Consider the following 15,662-nt stretch of genomic DNA (forward strand, 5'->3'; position numbering starts at 1 on the left):
CCCTTACCACTGCCCACATATCTGTGTATCTGCACGTTTTTGACCTTTTCTCCTAAGGTATAAATTTTGAGTTGGGTAGTTAAGGATGTGTGGGTGTGTAGATAGAGAGATGGATAGATACACATATCTATAGTGGTGTGCAATGTGTATTCGTGCTCATTTCTCTTGTCTTTCTTCTTTTTTTTCCCCTCCTCCTTTTCCCAGACTGTCTTTTAAGAGAAAATCCTTAGAGAAGCTTCTAGGAAGGACCCTTAATTGACCTTGTGGGGGACCACATTGATTTTCTCCACGTGCATCTTCATTTCTGATAAATTATAAAGCCATTAATTTGCTGAGGAAATGGCAGGGCCAGGCTGCAGCACAGATGTGACCAGCGCCATCCCAGCCCTGAGTCTGCTGAGGAGTGCCAAGAATCTTGAGGGGTGGGGGGGACCAGGAAGCCTGGATTGTTATGGTTAGCCTTACATTCTCTTGGGAACTGTTTTAGTTGCTGCTGTTTACAGATCTAAAAGGTAATGATGTTTCCAGATAAATAGGCCTTCTTATTTTGGGTAAGTGGCCACTTATTGATCTGCTAACCCACATTCATTGATTTGTTAGCCCCAACCCCTGTGCCATTCTCAAAGGAGTTAACTATAAATCCAGGAGAAGGCAAATTGTGTTTGGTTTTGGATCATTGCTTTAACAAAAGCGGCACCCTCCCTCCCCCAGTTCTCTCTGTGCCAGAGCTACCTTTCCCAAGTTTTAGGTGCTATTTAAAAGCAAACAATTAAAAAGGCCCAATATGATGGGGAGAAGGTGAGGCAAGATACTCCTGCCTGTGAATTAGCACAGAACGGTAAAATGTGTGGAGCTTGCATAACCATCTTCAAAATGCATCTTAGGTCCCCATGCACATTAGTACAATAATTCAATGTAAGCTGCAGATTGCCGGGGGGGTGGGGGGGGCAGTGGGGAGAGAGAGAGAGAAGAAAAAACAGAACCTTAATTGCAAAGTAGACAACTCTTGCGCTAAGACTTATGCAAGTGCATGTTGGGTGCGTTTGTCCCCTTAGCAACAACTGAATGTATATATAGCAGTTCAGACCCAAGGCAGGGGGGCAGTTTGGCTGCCTTCACCCTAAAGTGCCTGAGAGTCTGCAACTGAATTGTGCATACTTATCATTTTACACGGGGTGATCTCTGACCGACGATGATAGCATTTTGAAGAAATGACAGCAAATTATCAATGGATCCCAAGGCCCATGCTGCTGACCTGCCAGCACTCCCACAGCTATTCGGTGGACCTCCCGACTTTCTGCATGGTGATGGTGGTGGTGGTGGTGGAGGTGGTGGTGGTGGTATGGGGGTGGTGGTGATGCGGAGTCTTGGATTTAAAGACATTTTTCCCTTAACCAATTGCATCCTACATGCAGGAAGGATTGTCACCCAATCACCTGAAAAAAGCAAAACTCATGTTCTTTTATACCCGTTACCCCAGCTCCAACATGCTGAAGACCTACTTCTCCGACGTAAAGGTAGGGATGTTTTCCGTTTGCTTTGTGTTTTTCACTTTCTATGACTGCTATAGTGACTCCAACTCTTGGAAGTTAATGGAATGGACTTGAGACCTGGTTCATGAATGCGCCTGTGTTTTGATAGATTTTATGTACAGGGGTACCCAGCACAGATGGCCCTGGTGTATTGGCACTTGAAGAAGGGTTCTTAATAAGCCACGTGGGTTTTGCAAGCTCGGCTGGGAAACTCAACTTCAGTTTTGATATGTCACAGTAGTAGCTCCTTGGGAAAAAAAAGCTTCAGCTAGTAATGGATGGAGATGCTTGAGAAAACTGCTTCTCTTCCCTCCACAGCAGTAAACTGTTTTCTGTTTTTGTTGTCTGTTGGTTTCCTCATATTTGTGCTTATAAAAGCAAACGCTAGCACCTCTTTTTTTCTCCACCCTGTCGAAAAGGAGCGTACATTGAAATTCTCTCTGCAGTAGCTGCTTAAAAACAAAAGTGATGATTGTCTCTTATTTACAACTTAATTTGTTGTTGATGTAGAGTACACTGAGCATAAGGAGAATGAATAAAGTGACAGATTCAGGACACATTATTCAAATGAGGATATGAAAGCCGTCGGCCTACAGCTGCAGCCTCCCTGATTCTATAGACTATTGGAACCTCCTGGTTCTGTGTGTGTGTGTGTGTGTGTGTGTGTGTGTGTGTGTGTGGGTTTTAAGTCATTGTTTGCATTGAGTCGATGTTGTGTTAAGCATCTGTAACTTTTTAAAACATAGATTGGGTTTTGATAACGATAATGACACGCATGGTATCATTATCCAAGGGACTTGATAAACATTACATTAGCTGAGATTAGTTTATTAGGGCTGGGTGCGTCTCTCCCCCCACCCCATATGTACAAGTTCTCATTCTGCCACTGAGAACTCACAAGCTGCCAGAACCCGCAGGCCCTCTGCCACGCCCCTCAGCACAGCTTGCCTTGTTCTCCGTGCCCAAGTTGCTTCCTCGGCCCCATCTGAGGGCCAGCACATTTCAGTTTCCTTCACTGATGTTTTATTTGGCCTTCTAAGAAAAGTTCTGTTTTCCCTCCTGTTTGCTTTTGAATTGTGTATCAACTTCAGCCTTTTATCTGTCTCCTTCCCTGGCCGTGCTTCTTAAGTGGAAGGCATGTTTTGTCCTCAGTCAATGCCAACAAACTGGGCAGGAGAGGGAAGGCAGAGAAAGGCAATGCCTTAAACAGCTGGTTAAGAATCATTAAGCACAAAACAAGCTGACAGCAACAGGCCAAGGAAAGCCTTTGTAGGGGGCCTCACTAGAATAGAAGGTCCTTGGGGATGCAGATGGTTTGCACTCAACGATTACCCTAAAGGCGGCCAGGGTGAACCCACCCAGGGGTGTCACAGAAGAAAGGCCTGGCAACCTGCTGTTGCAAAGTTAAAGCCAGAGAACCCTATGCAACAGTTCTATTCTGGAACTCATGAGGTCACTGTGAGTTGGAATTGACTCAACAATCACTTGAAAACAGAAACTGAAAGCCTAGAAGAGACAGATTTAAAGGAATTTGTCCACTGGGGGAAGACCAACCAGTAGAACCTGGCAAAGTCTTCTTCCAGGGGAATCCTTTCAACACTTTAGTTCCTGGAGGTGATGTGGGGAAGGAGAGTGGGGTGTGTTGTTAGCTCATGTGTCTGTCTGTGTGTACACGTAGATTTCTGTGTTAGCTCTTTTGTTCCCAGTGGTCTGCGGGGTTGTGAGATAATCATGACTGTACCTTATCTATTTTATATAGCAGCCTTCATCCAAAAGGATGCCAGCAAGCTTTGCACACTGCATCCATAGGGATCACTGGTCCACCATTGAAAGGCAGCGGCTGGAAGAGTAGGCTCCACAGTAGATGTAAATATTAGAAGCATTCGCATTCATGCGGGGCTGGGAATGAGCACGGGGAGAAACAAACTGACGAGACATTGTTCCCATCCTTTTAGGATACATCCAGCGATTCATCTTGGCAAATAATCACTCACTCTGTGTAAATAACAATTACATACCTGGTGAGTGTTTTATTTTTAAAAAGCACTCATATTCAGATTATAGATTCTCTCCATAGCTCTACCCAGATTGGGGGCAAAGACTGTTCAAATATACATGAGTCTAGTTAACTCCCAATTATCCACTCTAATGGAGGGGAAAGAGTAGGGAAAATGAGGGGACTCTATTAGCTTTATCCTTCAGTTCCATTTTTCCATGAATTTTTGAAGCCCTCCCATATGACGTGTTACAAAACAAAAGCACCCCAGGTCATTGCTCTTTATAAAATTTTTAGAATGGATTAGGCATTTCCACCTCTCCTAAATATACCCCACCACCACCACCACCATTGGCGAGTAATAAATGAGTTTGCCTCCCTGGAGCTTACTTACCCTGTGGGTAGTGGAAAGGCATACATCTAAGAAGAAAATAGAGTGGTCCAGAAACTTTCCAGAAAACAATGGTAGGGCATCCTGGGACTTCTTTGACACCAAGAATAATCAAGAACTGAAATTTTATCAATGAATATATACAAATACATGTGTAGGTGTGTTTTTAGTGCACATATCCTCACATATATATGATTACAGGGTGTGAGTCATTATTGGCAAGGCTGATATAGCTAGATGTTTCTCTGTACAGTCCAAATGTTATTTGGGTCAGGACTCAGGAACCCACTACAGAATTGAGAGGTGCTTCAAAGAGTGGTGACGGGACCTCGGAGCTGCATCACGGATGAAGCTCGGCAGCACTTGTCTTGATGGAGACCCCACGTGTCTGTGGCCCCGTTCTGCTTGTCATGAAGTCACAAGCCCATACTTGCTTGTGGTTACATTCATCTGCAACAGCGGTTCTCAACCTCTGGGTCACGACCCCTTTGGGGGTCGAATGACCCTTTCACAGGGGTCGCCCGATTCATAACAGTAGCAAAATGACAGTGATGAAGTAGCAACGAAAATAATGTTATGGTTGGGGGGGCCACCACCACATGAGGAGCTGTTTGAAAGGGTTGTGGCATAAGGAAGGTGGAGAGCCACTGAGCTACAAGAAAATCCTATTCCTAGGTCCTGAAGTCATTGCTAATGCTGGTTGGATGTTAGCATTGCAAATGTAAACCAAGAGGAGCAGCACCAGCGGCAAAGAAATGTTTCCTTAAGTTGAGGTGGTGCACAGGGGCGCACCCCAGCCTCCATTGGGGAGCCATGTGCTGGCCTGAGCTCAGACTCTGACCAGCTCTGCGAGGGGAGAGTGAAGCACGCCCCTACGTACACTTTTCTTAGGCGTGTTCCTAAGGCTTAGAACTGTCATTGTCGGGGTGGTTGCAACCTGTCAAGTTCTTGTCTACTCACCGAAAGCTAGGAACATTGGGTCCACCTAGGACTGCCTTGGAAGAAAGGCCTGGCAATCTACTTCCCAAAGAGCCAAACCAAACCAAACTCATTGCCATTGAGTTGATTCCAACAGAGTTGAACTGCCGCTGTGGGTTTCTGAGACCATAACTCTTGGCCAGAGTAAATGTCTTATCTTCCTCCTGAGGAGTGGTTGGTGATTTCAAACTGGTGACCTTGGGGTTAGCAACCCAATAGGGAACCCACTATGCCACCAGGGCTCCTTCCAAAGGAGCAGCTGTCGGAAATCCTCTGGATCGTGAATGCATGTTAATGGGGCAGGAACGACTCCGAAAAGGGGGGTGAAGGTAGCCGCACAACTTGAAGGGCGGAATTGGTGCCACTGAGCTGCATGTGGAGCAGTGGTCGAAGCGGCACGTGTTTGCTGTGCATCTTCTCAACTCCAACAAAATTAAGTGTTAAAAAAAAAAAAATCAGCTCCGAAGCCCAGTTCCACTCTACGCACCTGGGGTTCCCAAGAGTTGGTTGGAATGGACTTTACCAGGATACCGTTTTGTTGTTGTTGTTTGCTTTTAAATTACCTTGTAAATAAGGGGGGGGGGAATCATAGACAGAGCTGGTGGATGGTGAGAGCAGGCCATCCACGGCACTGCTGGCAGAGGGATGATTTAGTTCACCTGCCCAAGTAAGAGCTTAAGCCAAGTCCGCTGCCCCTCTGAGAGTCCCACTTCCTGCACAGTGGTTTAGCCTGGCCCAAAGTTCAGCTCATTATAAGGCAAGGGGACACATGCCAGAGAAGTGCCTGGCTCAGTGGGCTCCATCAGCTCCTTATTCATGACTGGGCGCTGATTTTAATGTAGCCACTACTAACTCTTAGACCAATAAGTACAACAGATCCCGTGTCGCGTTAGCTTTGAAGAACAGACGCTCACAGGCTTCCCAGCCCGGCAGTGTTAAATGATGTATCTCATTCCCTCCACCCCTTGAGTCAACTGCTGCCGAGCCAGATTAAGGTGTCAGATTGATTTGTTTTATACATCTTTTGACCATGCTCATTGAATATTTAGGAAGTTTCTTCAGCCCATATTGAGGCGGAGATGTCCCATGGGAAGCATTAATCAAAGTCACAGAGACTCGTACACTGTGGAAACACAGCCCCTTTATTGTACCGATTAGTTTTTGCAGTAACACATTAACACACTACAGAGCTTCCCTTTATAGAACAATTGATCCTTTTCTTGTACGGCACTCCAGGATGGGGGAAATTAACTCCTTAAAGTTCAGCGCTTTTTTCTCCTTTTTCGGCCGGGGTGGGGCGACTCCCCCAGTTTGAGTCTCTTGGAAACAGGGGACTTGCTTTTGCTCTCCGCCACCAACGGAAAGCGAACACAATCCAGTTTGTTTCTGGTGCAGAGAAACCCCGTCCTCCAAGCTGTTCTGTTGGCCATGTCGCTTGTCTCCTGGTTGCGGAGTCTGTTGTTTCTGTCCATTCTTCCTCTCTGGCATTTCCATTCTCCAACAATAAGCTTCAAATCTCCCTTTATGGCCCATTCCTAAATAATGGCAAGTGCACTTACTTTTTTGTCCTCCCCATTAGGTCATTCATGACCATTCCAGAAAAAAAAAAACAAAAAAAAAAACGTTCTATTTTTTTCCCCTCTACAGTACTCTTGTCCATATGAGACAATGTCTTGTAACAATGCAGAAACCTAATCTCCATGTCAAAGCAATTTTCATTCCCCAGTGCACAGCCTGCTATCATTTTGTAATGTTTTGTTTCTTATTCTAAAAGAATTAAAGAGGAACAGTAAGCCGTCACGGGGGCCTGTAGTCCTTATCTCAGTGTCTGGAAATTTGGACAGTGTATTTTACTGCTGAGATAAAATGGAAAGAACTCCAAGTTCAGCAAATCGTAATGGGTTTAAGTTCTATTGAAATCGGCAACCAGAAGATCAGATAACGGGGGTCCTTCAGTTGTCTTTTTAATCGGGTTCCCCGCAAGGCTGAATAGAGACAGAGCAGACACCCAGAGTGAAAATATAATTCTTGGATAGGTTAAGTACATGTTTGAACTCTTGCAAGCAGAAGCGATTTGCTGATGACTTAATCATTTTCTGGTCAATTATCTGTAAGGACCCTTGCAACTGCATGGCAATTATGATGCAAGTTGGCCTTTTGGGAGAAACAGCAGTCTCCCTGCTTCTGTTTCCTTGTGACTTCCATTCTCTGCCATAAATTTTCATTCATTTATTATCTTTGCGAGTATAGAAACAACTTTCTGCGGAGTAATTACAGCCCCGATACACACTTTAGCTGTCATCTTGTGGGAGCCTGGATGTTCTCAGGGCCAGTGTTTGATAAGTGTTCTTTGTTGATTTTTGATGAATGTACATCTTTTTTCTGGGGGCCTGGAAAGGGGGGTGCTTGTGATGACAAAAGGCAGGGGGCTGTCAGCCGGCCCGATAGAAGGCTATGGATTTATTGGTCTTGACTTGGCAAGTTGAGACGCAGCTGTCCTTTATGTGAACAGAGGACTGTCAATAAGGATGGTATCATTTGCAGAGAGTCCAATATGACATCCTCAATTCAAAGGTCAGAGGGAAACATTGGTAAACAAAATTTTAAAATCTAATTGTGTTATAGTAACTCGGTATTTAGAAGTAAAAGAAAAAGAAAAAAACGTAACAAGGATGAACTCTCTCCATCTGTGGACTGGGTTGTAGCCATCCATACCTCCCAACCAGCATTGGGCACCGGCCAACGTGGTTGTAGGTCTTTTCTGGTGCTGGCTATAGGGAGCATGTGATTAGCTCACAGGTCTGAGGAGGCTGCACCAAGCTGTAGGTGAGCACTGAGTGGAATTAAGGTGGCATGGTCCTCGGGATGACCCACACCCCAAAATAAGCAAATGACATATTCCTCCCATGATGTGAAAAAACAAACCCAAAACAAACATTTTCTTGGCATGGAAAGAGCCACGTGGTGACACACAATTCTCATTAAAAAATAATAATAATAAAATCCATGCTAGTGGTGAAGCCATGCAGCTCATCCTCTATGGTCCCTCAGACTAACCACTTACTCTTCCCAGGATCTTCTAACCAGAGTGGATTTCTGTGAAGGGGTAGGTACTTCAGTGGAATCTATTGTGTTGAAGGTGGGTGAAAAATGGTAAAGCCAAGCCAAGGAAAGTCAGATTTGTAATTCAAGTTCTCTAGTTGACATGGGCGGCATGGGATACGATTTCTATTCCTGATTCGCTTTGTAATTTCCTGTAAGTAAATTATTTCTCTAGCCGTCGTTTTGGAGGGGGCTCCCTATCCCAGTAAGGAGTAGGGAGGGGGAATTTGAACAATACTTTAAATGCTTTTGAAAGAAAATTACATGAAGAAAATGGCAATGTTCTGATCCCTTTCAATATTTAAATTTGACAGTTCAATAGATGTATTACCTCTCAGCTCATCAAGTGGTTTAGCAATTTCCGTGAGTTTTACTACATCCAAATGGAGAAGTATGCGCGCCAAGCCATCAACGATGGGGTCACCAGCACCGAGGAGCTGTCCATAACCAGAGACTGTGAGCTCTACAGGGCTCTGAACATGCACTACAACAAAGCAAATGACTTTGAGGTAGGAACTAATCTTTATTTTCTAGTCATCTCCCTTTGCCTGTGTAAAACACTGGTTGATTTATTTACAGGAAAATTCCCCACTCTGTTTTGTTTTCTTTTGCTCTTTCCCTTGGTTTCTCACACAGGGGTCCTTTAACAGCGTAATCCCTAGCACAGCAATGAGAGACTCCCATTGGTTCCCATCAGAATCATGGGAAGCTAACCCACTTGCATTTTCTTCCTCATTCCATGGCTGCTCTGCTTGTATGGAAGGCCCATTGAACCACAGGAAGGAAAGCTGGAGGACACAAGCACAATGGCGGCAAGGCATGAATGATGCTATTTTAGTGACTGCCTGTGCAGGGCAAAAGCCCTTGGCTCCACTGGGCCTTTTTCATACATAGGTTGTGGGATGTCAGTTGAGTGGCTATGTGAACTGTCGAGATTGTTTTCTGAAAAAGTCTAGAAATGTTGCATGGGTGCGTGATTTCATTGGTCCTAACTTTTACCACTATTGGTGTCCTTTAAACGTAGGAAAATTTGCTTGTCTCATAACAGATTGATCAATGTGTTATTTTATTTTTATCTTTGCTTTTGCTGTTTGGGAGGGTACTCATGCTTGTGATTGTATGTATGGATACCTACACTAGCGTTTGGCTGTTTGTTCCTAATATTTATATCTATCTATATGTATCTACCTATGCTCACATATATAAAACACATCATCTAAACACACAAAGAGACAATTCTCAGACAGTGATGTCCATGTAACAATGAAAGACCTGTGGGAGGAATGAGTAAGGCATTTCTTTTTTTTTTTGCTTTTTTTTTTGGCATTTCTTTACAAGTTAATGTAGTGCAACAAACAGTTTTCATGATAACAGAATGACTCTGTGAGACACCACCAGCACATTTGCTAGTGTTCACCAAAGCATTTTGCTGCGCCTTGCTGGCAGTGGCAATATTAACTGGTGACCTGAACCCCCTGATCACGAGTGGATAGGCTGTCAGTTGACAAAGTTGGTCTGTTTCTTGTACTCTCTTGGCATGATGTGGTGCCAATCTGCAGGGAGGAATTTTCTCCGGTGCATCGGCTAGGCTGTTAAAATTCTCCCTTTCCCATATGGATATCAGTATTATGAGCTGCCATTGAGTTGGTTGCCAACTAACTCAAGGCAAACGGTATGCCCAGTGGAACGAAACACTCTCCGGTCCTGACCTGAACCATGATTGGTTAGGGATTAGACCATTGTGATCCATAGGGGTTTGGGATGTTGTCTTTTGAACGCTTTGGGGTGGTTTACAGAGCAAATTCATTACTTTTGCTTGGTGACATGAGTTGCAAGGTCACAGCATCGTCTTACTTTCTCCTTGGGTTCCTTGTCTCCAATTTCCCTCTTACCTGCTCCTCCTTGCCTTCTGAACTATGTTTTTGTGTTTTTTTTGCCAAATGCTTCCCTCTGGGTCTCATATTGTTAGATTTGATCCTTAGGGGTGAGGTTCTGTGCCAGGTTTGAAGGAAGGCTAAGGGCCATCGTGTCAGGGTTTCCTTTAGTATATCGGACCAATAAGTCTATTCTTCATGATTTTCAATACTACATTCTATGTTGGGCCTTTTGAGATTGCGATCAGAGCAGGGCCGTTCATCCGGGTGCCATCTAATTCACCTGGTCTCTAGAAAGTGGTGGTGGTTCATTGCTATCCTTTTGACTAATTGTTTCCTTGAGCTTTTCAGTCTCTCTATTCGTCCTTGTTCCTGAATGGAAGAAACCTGATCTATAGGGTTGTCTATGGAGTTCTCATTGGCTGACTGTTAGAAGTAGAGTGCCAGGTCTTTCCCCGTGTCCGTCTTAGTGGGAAAGCACCACTGAAACCTCTGCCACATCATGTCAGCCCAAGCCTCTACTGGCAACGAGATGGTGGCTCTGTATGAGGTCTGTGGACTGGGAATTGAATCCAGGCTTCCTAAGTGGAAGGCAAAACCTCTACCACTTAGCCACGACTGCCCTCCTAGTAATTTCCAGGGAAATGTTCAGCTTTGAAGGCAGGAGGGGCCCTAGTCTATACTTGTTAAGGGCGTGGTCTGATGCCCTGCCTCCCTACTTGTCCATTTCTTCTTAGCAGAGCATCCGTTACAGCGGATTATAGGGAACCCAACGTCAGAGAAGTTGTGGCTTTTCTATGACAGTGTGAGTGGTTCTACTGTAGGCCACCAATTTATCTTTGCTCTCCAAGGAAAAGATCTGTTCTTGCCAAACGTATGGTCAATGAAGTTTTTCTTTTTCAGAACACATTGAAAGAAGATGATCTTTCTTGTACTGCTCCAGTATTTTAAAGTCTGTGTTGTAACTGGACCCCAGGTTACTAGCCTGACGAAGAGACACTTGCAGGTTTTTCCCGCCAAAGCTAAAGAGTATGATGATGGCTAACCACTTTAAGGAAATGTCACTTAGAGCTTTGTTCTTCTTCCTTCTCTCCTGACAAGTGCACTGCTTGAAACCCGAGCCTAAAGACTTAGGCAGTGTGCTCCAGGACTCTTTACGGTTTATTGCCACATAGATAGTCTTTTGACAGCACGCTTCCGACGTCATAAAGTAATTATCTAAGATTCATGGGATGATTTTTGTGGTTCCACTGTCTAATGTACTCAAGAGAACAAATCCTTAAAGTGCACATTAGGATTTGCAGGGTTGTTTAAACCTTACCTGCATGGCATTTCAAATGGCACAAGCAGGATGACTTGCATCAACAGATAGCCAACAAGCTGCTCCGTTTAGCATCAGCTAAATCCTCCTTTAATATGATTAACATCTGATATTCCTCTCTTCCTGAATCATACCCACTTCCAGCCAAGCCATCTTTCCTTTATCTGCGATGTCTATTTTAAGACTCTTTCAGAGTAAGGAGCCTGGGGAGGTATTTTGCCACTTCCCATGTGACTTCAGGCAGATCTTTTAGAATATTCTGTCTCAACTGCCTCTTTCAGTAAAAGCTAGGCCCTTAAGTGTGTGTTTGGGCTTGGGGTGGTGGGGCGTGAGAAGACACCATGCTCAGGGTACACTGAGCTTCTGTTTAAAAAAAAACTCACTGCAACCGAGTGGATGCCGATTCTTAATAATTCTATAGGAATGGGTAAGATGATCCACCCTGAGGGTTTCTGAGACAGTAATTCATTATGGGAGCAGAAAGCTGCATCTTTCTCCCATGGAGCAGCTGGTGGTTTTGAACTGCTGGCCATGCAGATAGCAGCCCAATGCATAAGCCACTACTGCACCAGGGCTTCGGTTAGAGAACACGGAAAACTTTGGGGTCGGTGAAAGGTGCTGCTTAAACAACTCGAAGGATATCATTAATGTCAATGAATTGTACATGGCAAGGTTGTCACACTGGCAACTAGTTCATTACACAAACATATTCACCACAGTTCAAAAAGACAAAACAAAACAAACTCCTCTAGGCCCTGACCTGAAAAGAGGAAGTCACAAACACATGCATTCCGAGGTGTCCTCTGGTCCTTGCCACCCATACACTCACACATACACACATACACATACCCAGCCCCACGTATGGTATGATCCCAATATGACTAAGTAGGTTTTAATTTAGCCTCTCAGTTTGGCACGTTGACCAACACCAGCTTCAGATAAGGCGATCTCTTCTTTTCCGTGCCTTTCTGCATGGAGGTCATTGACTAAGTGAGATGCTTAAAAAGCCACTGCCCTTATCATTGTCACTCTACCAGAGTGGGCCTGGCTGTGAGCCAAAGCTAGGCACGGCACCTCCTCCACTGGAATCCCTCATCTGCTATTGCTTGCGCTGCCTTACATTGTATTTAAGTTTCTCACAAACTCCCTGTCCTCACATTTAAGATGCTCATAAGCAGACTCTGTGGTGGAAGAATGAGCCAGGGACGAGGAAGGCAGGAGAGTGAATTATATGCTCTGCTTCCTTCTAAATTCTTAAACGGAGGTGGGAGCTAGGTAGAGAAACTGAATTTGCCTCTGCAGGAGGACTAGTCAATTAAAGGGGTATATTAGCCCAATGGAGTATTAGCTGGGGTAATAAGAAAGCATCTTATTAATGGTATCCTAACCTTTCTCAGTTGTTTGTGACATTAATGAAACAGCTAGCACGCAGTGACTGCTGACTGGGATGCAGGCACTCTTCTAAGTGTTTTAGTGATATGAACATTCTTAATGAGGGCAATATAAATGACACTGATACCAAAGACCGTCAGAAGAAAAATGCCAGTTTCCCTAAAGCTGCTCTGTTCATAAAGGATTCTGAAGGGCCATGGAAGGCAGAGCTCAGCAAAGAGAAAGGGGTGAGAGAATGTAGCTAATGCTTTTCCTCTTTCACTACTACTTTTTCCTTTTTTCTCTTCTACATCTTCCTCCCCATCTCTGCCTCTGGCATCAGTGTATGTGTGGGGGTGGGGTGGAGGGGTGGGGTGGGAGTACCTTCACCACTGCTTAGCACCCTCCCTTTCCAGCCTCTACTGGGGAAGACTCTTAGACCAGAGGGGTTGCTGACCCCTGGCCCACAGGAGGGAAATCAAGCAGATGGGGGAAGTTTATCAGTAGCAAGAAGGGGAGTGGAGCAGATCTCTCTCCCCTCCTAGGCCCTCCCTGCATTTCCTGGCCTTTATGAGTCAGGACCTTCCAAGTGACAGGGGAGCTGGTTCTGCCTTTTGTATCAGTTTACACAATTGCCAAGATTCTTGGCACAGCAGTCAGACTTAGGGTGGTGAGAGCTTGAGAAGACCCAGGGGATGTGGAAGAAGATGCTAGAAATGGGTTGGGGGGGGTGAGGCGGGGGCCGGGGGATGAACTAGGCTTTCCATGGGGGGAAGGCAGGAGGAGGGTTGGCTGCATCCCATGAAGTGGGGCAGAGTCAGGATTCTGAAGGTGTGCTGGGAGGGGTGTGGGAGAGGGGTGCTCAGTTATGGGCTGCATCTTCCTCTCCCACTTCTCACATTTAATGAGATTGGCAACAATAAATTTGTCTTTCCAGGTGTTATGGTATATATTTCCATGCTTCATTCTCACTTCACTTTGAAGAGCTTCCAATTTTTTTTTTTTTTTTTTAAACAGGGAGGGAAAGGAGGTTTGGGATTCCATCCCAGCTTTTAAATCACACAGATACTTCTGACTTTAGGGGCACTAGGAATTGGATTTTATTGATGTGGATTGTTTTTTTCTGTTTTCCTCACAACTGTGACAAGAGCTGTAACTATGAGGAAGGCAACAATCACTGTCAAATTCCAAGACTGGTTTGCATGCTTTGCCAAGAACCTAAAGCTCAGGCAGCTAACTTGGGGACCTCGCAAAGGTTAAGTTCATATTGAACTCAGGTCTGGGAAGCAGATTGCCAGGGCTTATTTCTGAGGCACTTCTGGGTGAATTTGAACCACCAACCTTTGGGTGAGTAGCGAAACTGGAGCCCCCCAGGGATTCCTGATTTCAAGAATTAGAGAGCTGAAAGACATGTCCTGCTGGGCTATGTTTTGACTGCATTGCCTAGGGTGGCCGCGTCATGTGGTACAGAAAAATGATAGATAGATAGATAGATAGATAGATAGATAGATAGATAGATAGATAGATAGATAGATAGATAGATAGATGCAGAATGATCAAAGATTGTGGGGCTTTGGATCTCCCAGGTTTCATTTGAGAAAACATGCATCTTCATGCACGCATGCCAAGCACTCATTCTGGGGCACCATGACAATATTCTTCCACCGTGGTAACCCAGAAGACCCAGAGTGACTTATCTGGATTCAAGGTCCAAGCTCCCAGAGAGGCTGACTAACTTCCATGGTCTCACGGAAGACTCCGGGTTTTGGATAGATGCCCCAGGAACAAGTAGAATAGGGACCTTGATAGCAGGTCCCTTCTTGTACTGTGGAGTCCCTGGCTGGTGCGAGAGTTCAAGCACTGAGGGGCCTTGGAAGAAAGGCCTGCCTGTCTGCATCGGGCTGAAGTGGAGGACAGCCATTGAAACCCCTCTGGAGCACAGCGCTCTCCTGGGATACAAGGGTGGCCCTGAATCAGTTTGCCTTGGTGGCAACTGGGTGAAGATACTCACTCTCTCCCTGGGCAGAGGCTTCCTCCTAGAACCTGTGCACGTGCCATTTTTCCAGATGGCACACAATGGTTGAGGAGGCTCCTTGTTTGTACAGTTCTCCGTTTCCTCTTGTGAACCGGAAATTAAGAAGCCACTGCACCCCTCACATAGACCCAAGCCCTCCAACACACGCAAACACATGCAGGCATACACCCACAACCTGAATATCACCCAGTGCCTCTCTCCCATTCCCACCCCCCACTCCCCTCCAACAAGACACCAAGATTTAACATCTTTGGAAGTCTCTCATTCAGCATGCCATCTCTTTAAAGAAAAATGAGGACAGGTGGATTGAGGAAACGCTTTCCCTGCTCCAAAGAGAGACTTAAATATGAGTGATCATTTGGAAAACTGGCACCGGAGCGTAAACCTTTTACTGCTGCTGCCGGCTTTTGGCCTCGCCGCCGCCGAGCCATTTAAACGATCACACAAGGCTCTCTGGGTGGGTGGCGGAGAGGAAAAGAAACCCTCCCATTTCTTTCCTTGCCAGTCCCGGCACTGACAAGCCAAATTGATCTTTTAAGAGGCAAAATGAATGTTCTCCAAATATACGTACGCACAGGCTGTCTGGGCACACAGTCCGTCTGCAGAATTACTACCGCCTGAGAGTTGAAAGAGCAGAAAAGACACCCAAGTTTCAAAGTGGGGCCAAGAGGGTTAGGGGTGAGGTAGGGGCGGGAGTCTGCACGTGCCCCGGCTTCGTTTAGACACCACTGTCCTTTTGGGGATCCAAGGTGCTCATCAATCTAATGAAGCCAGCCCGTTGATTGATGATCTATTTGGTAATGTCATTGCTTTTTTTCCAGAGCTCCCTGTGTCTTTTTGTCATTGGTTCCTTTCCAGCCCAGGAAGACCAGCTTGAAACCTCCTTACTCAACAGCTTTATTAGTTAAAGCATCCTGCGACCTTTCTCAGCATTCTTAAAGAAAAGGATACAGTGTAATGTCACTTTACTTTTGCTTACTGTCCTTTGTTGAGGTGAACAAAGCGTTTTCTGCAGTGGCTATAGCACATAATTATACAGCTTTCAATAGCAGTGTCTTGGCA

At 45.3% G+C, this 15,662-nt stretch overlaps 1 protein-coding gene across 4 annotated transcripts in view; it reads left to right on the plus strand.

The window, feature by feature from the left end:
- The window catches only part of PROX1 (prospero homeobox 1), a 59,008-nt gene that overhangs the window by 15,848 nt on the left and 27,498 nt on the right, over positions 1-15,662 (plus strand). For 3 of the 4 annotated variants that reach the window (XM_045298062.1, XM_045298061.1, XM_004699887.3), the window contains exons 3-4: positions 1,410-1,517; positions 8,314-8,508. In XM_045298062.1, coding sequence (XP_045153997.1) covers positions 1,410-1,517; positions 8,314-8,508 — 303 coding nt within the window. The remainder of the gene's footprint in view (positions 1-1,409; positions 1,518-8,313; positions 8,509-15,662) is intronic. The other variant, XM_045298063.1, reaches the window with a different exon arrangement.

This window comes from Echinops telfairi, unplaced genomic scaffold (genome assembly GCF_000313985.2).
Source record: "Echinops telfairi isolate 266 unplaced genomic scaffold, ASM31398v2 ScPeMD7_7424;HRSCAF=8462, whole genome shotgun sequence".
Taxonomy (NCBI): Eukaryota; Metazoa; Chordata; class Mammalia; order Afrosoricida; family Tenrecidae; genus Echinops; species Echinops telfairi.